General features: G+C 62.3%; 1 protein-coding gene across 1 annotated transcript; it reads left to right on the top strand.

The window, feature by feature from the left end:
* Window positions 1-672: 672 nt before the first annotated feature.
* On the top strand, window positions 673-3323 carry ZNF768 (zinc finger protein 768). Its single transcript, XM_029948637.1, has 2 exons — window positions 673-959; window positions 1251-3323. The coding sequence occupies exons 1-2, from the start codon at window positions 872-874 to the stop codon at window positions 2804-2806; spliced, it is 1644 nt and encodes a 547-aa protein (XP_029804497.1). The 5' UTR covers window positions 673-871; the 3' UTR covers window positions 2807-3323.
* The last annotated feature ends 625 nt before the right edge of the window (window positions 3324-3948 follow it).

Here is a 3948-nt window from a genome sequence, read left to right as displayed (position 1 = left end):
TCGGGGTGGGCGCGCCGATTTGGAGAAGTAGTGTTCGGGTTGCGGGGTGAGGGGGAAGAGGAGGTCCCAGACTCGGGAGCTCAAGGCGAGGGGTGCATCCAGGTTCCCGAGGCGCGGCCGGAGCTGACCCCTAGGCCCGAGAGGGGAAGGGAGCTAGACACCGCCCCCGCTGGCGCCGGGAAGCGTCGCTCCTTCTCGCTGACCTTGGTCTCGCTTGTCGCCTCGCCCTTGGCACAGGCACTGACGGACGCAGGGCTCTGGAAACGGATAGCTAGGCTCCTGGATGGACGGAGACCTAGGGCATAGCACACAAACTGCCCCAGCCTTTCCCGCCGGCTCCAGGGAGCCCTATCATCCCCCACCTCAACCACGGGGCCATCCAGCCCAGGGTTAATGCAAACGAGTTTCCACCTCCAGCTGCTCCTAGAGAGGCCGTGGCGCTAGCCAGCGGGGGAAACTGGCCGCGGACGGACACTTCCTGTGCGAGAGGGGGAGGGGGTCGGACAGCCGCAGCCCAGCCCGGGCTGGGGGGCCAGACGCCGGGGTCGCGGGCCGGGAGCGGCTTTCGGGGGCGGCAGGGCGAGTCGTGAAGACCCTCATCTCCGAGGCCACGACGTACGGGGCCCTTTGAGGGCCTCAGGGCAAGGCGAGACCTTGTGGGTGGGGGCGGGGCCGCGGGTAGGGGAGGGGCCCGGCCGGCCGGAGAGGCCCAGGGTCAAGACGTCCGGCCTCAGGGGCCCGGGCCGGGCAGCCGGGTCCCCTGGGCGGCGCTGAACAGGCGGGCGGCTAGGGGCCCGGGTCTCCGGGCACTCAGGCCTGGTCGCAGGATCGTCCGCCATCGCCGTCGCCGCCGCACTGGGAGCCGGCGGGGATGGAACGGGAGGCGTCGCCGTGGGGCCTCGAGCCCGGGGATGTGCAAAGTCCTGATGAAGTGGGGAGCCCCGAAGGGTCCCTCAAAGGTGAGGGAGGGAGCGCCTGTCCGAGGAGCGTGCCTGGGGGTGGGAGAGGGGGCTTTGGGCCGTGGGAGGGGTAGAGAGCTGTTGGCTTGGACGCCTGAGACTTGGAGGAGGCGGGGGCGGGGACTGGATGTCCTGGGTCGGCTGAGGGGGCGGTGGGAATTTCAGCACCTGCTCAAGGGCCAGCGACCCTACTGGAGGAGGAGGGAGAGGTTTGTGACAACTCGTAGTGGGACCAAATGACCTTCCAGACCCCACACAATATGGGTTTTCTGTAATTCTCTGATCCTGCAGGCAACGTGAGTGAGAATGAGGAAGAAGAAATGTCTCAACAAGAAGGCACTGGGGACTATGAGGTCGAAGAGATACCTTTTGGGCTTGAGCCCCAGAGCCCTGGGTTTGAGTCCCAAAGCCCCAGATTTGAGCCTGAAAGCCCAGGTTTTGAGTCCCGAAGCCCTGGGTTTGTGCCCCCAAGCCCTGAATTTGCACCCAGAAGCCCTGAATCAGATTCTCAGAGCCCTGAGTTTGAACCCCAAAGCCCTAGGTATGAGCCCCAGAGCCCTGGGTATGAACCCAAGAGCCCTGGATATGAACCCCGGAGCCCTGGGTATGAACCCAAGAGCCCTGGATATGAACCCCGGAGTCCCGGATATGAACCCCAGAGCCCGGGATATGAGCCCCAGAACCCTGAGTTCAAAACCCAAAGCCCTGAATTTGAAGCTCAAAGTTCCAAATTTCAGGAAGGCGCAGAGATGCCTCTGAATCCAGAGGAAAAGAATTCCTTGAGCATCCCCTTGGGAGTCCATCCCTTGGACTCCTTCACCCAGGGATTTGGGGAGCAGCCCACAGGGGCCCTACCCCTAGGGCCACCTTTTGAGATGCCCACGGGGGCCCTCCTGGCTACACCCCAGTTTGAGATGCTCCAGAATCCCCTGGGCCTGACTGGGACCCTTCGGGGGCCAGGCCGGCGGGGTGGCCGGGCCAGGGGCGGGCAGGGCCCTCGGCCTAACATCTGTGGTATCTGTGGGAAGAGCTTTGGGCGGGGCTCCACCCTGATCCAGCACCAGCGCATCCATACCGGTGAGAAGCCCTATAAATGTGAGGTCTGTAGCAAGGCCTTCTCCCAGAGCTCTGACCTCATCAAACACCAGCGCACCCACACGGGCGAGCGGCCCTACAAGTGTCCCCGTTGTGGCAAGGCCTTCGCTGACAGCTCTTACCTGCTTCGCCACCAGCGCACCCACTCTGGTCAGAAGCCCTACAAGTGCCCGCACTGCGGCAAGGCCTTCGGTGACAGCTCCTACCTCCTGCGGCACCAGCGCACCCACAGCCACGAGCGGCCCTACAGCTGCCCCGAGTGCGGCAAGTGCTATAGCCAGAACTCTTCCCTGCGCAGTCACCAGCGGGTGCACACCGGGCAAAGGCCCTTCAGCTGTGGCATCTGTGGCAAGAGCTTCTCGCAGCGCTCGGCCCTGATCCCCCATGCCCGCAGCCACGCCCGCGAGAAGCCCTTCAAGTGCCCTGAGTGCGGCAAGCGCTTCGGCCAGAGCTCCGTGCTGGCCATCCACGCCCGCACCCACCTGCCAGGCCGCACCTACAGTTGCCCCGACTGTGGCAAGACCTTCAACCGCTCGTCCACGCTGATCCAGCACCAGCGCTCCCACACGGGCGAGCGGCCCTACCGGTGCGCTGTGTGCGGCAAGGGCTTCTGCCGCTCGTCCACGCTGCTGCAGCATCACCGGGTCCACAGCGGGGAGCGGCCCTACAAGTGCGATGACTGTGGAAAGGCCTTCTCGCAGAGCTCCGACCTCATCCGCCACCAGCGGACCCATGCAGCTGGCCGCCGCTGACCTGGGGGCCCCTCCAGGGGTGGGGAGGCGGTGGGCAGAAGAGAAGAGGCCAGGAAGCTAGAGAAACCTTTAGAGGGAATAGTGGGGAAGCAGGAGGAGGATGGAGGAGTGGAGGGCCAGGGTGGAGGAAGTTACGTGCCCTGGAGACTTATGGGAAACGGGCTATGAAGAGGGGTTGGAGAGAGGCCAAGCAGGCAGTGGGAGGCTCTGGGAGAGATCCAGAAAAGAGGCCAGCAGAGATCTGGCCTTGGCAGCAGCATGCCCTTTGGTGGGTGCCTGGCTTGGCGAAGTGCTAGGGAGGGGGGGAGGGGGGAGGGTTACTTAGAGTGGGGTAGCTTAGATTGGTAGCTACTAAGACCCTCGTTGAGTCAGGAAGGGGTGAGGGTAAGTGGGGTGGGGAGTGGGACCCTGCGGTGGGGCCTTGGGCCTCAGCGCAAACCCCCGCCTCCCTTGTCCTCCTCAGGCTTTGGAACCCCTGAATTTGAGTTCAATAAAAACCTTTATGTGGTCAAAGAGACTTGTCCTTAGAATGTGTGTATGGACAGTGCCCTGGGCAGTGGGAGACACTCGGTGGTAACTACACACAGCCAGTGAAGCCATAGGGCCTTGTCTGGGAAGTGCTTTTATCCATCTTAAACCGGAATCTTATAATCCAATGCTCTGGAGACATGACCTGCCCATACTGTCCCAAGTTCATGTCTCATGCTTTGAATCCTACACAAACACAGAGGGGGCTCTGTGTGAGAGGCGTGAGAAAGCCTTCAACTTTGTGGGATATCCCTCTTACCAAACACAGAGGGTCTCGTCTGTCCTGAGACCAGAGAAGAGGCCCTGTTTTCATCCAGCACAGAGCCTGTGTTCCATCTCTCTCTGGCTCCCAGCATCTAGCTGTGCCATCCCCCTCGCCTCTCCCCAGCTGGAACCTCTAACGGTCACTTTTGCGGATCCTGAGTGACCAGACCCGCAGGGAGCCTGTATGGTTCTGATCCTGCCTGTAGGGGGCGCCTATGGGACCAAATGTGAGGATTGGACAACTCTACCCTTTAAGACCCGCCCACCTGGGGCACCTGGGTGGCTCAGTTGGTTAAGTGTATGACTCTTGATTTGGCTCAGTTCTTGATCTCATGGCTTGTGAGATAAGA

This window comes from Suricata suricatta, chromosome 8, assembly GCF_006229205.1.
Source record: "Suricata suricatta isolate VVHF042 chromosome 8, meerkat_22Aug2017_6uvM2_HiC, whole genome shotgun sequence".
NCBI classification, from domain to species: domain Eukaryota; kingdom Metazoa; phylum Chordata; class Mammalia; order Carnivora; family Herpestidae; genus Suricata; species Suricata suricatta.
This window is presented reverse-complemented; position numbering and strand designations above follow the sequence as displayed.

Bases quoted from the DNA above. Each gene is read 5' to 3' on its own strand.
- ZNF768 (XM_029948637.1), top strand. From the start codon at position 872: ATGGAACGGGAGGCGTCGCCGTGGGGCCTCGAGCCCGGGGATGTGCAA. The intron at 960-1,250 runs GTGAGGGAGGGA...CTGATCCTGCAG, and splicing joins CCCCGAAGGGTCCCTCAAAG to GCAACGTGAGTGAGAATGAG.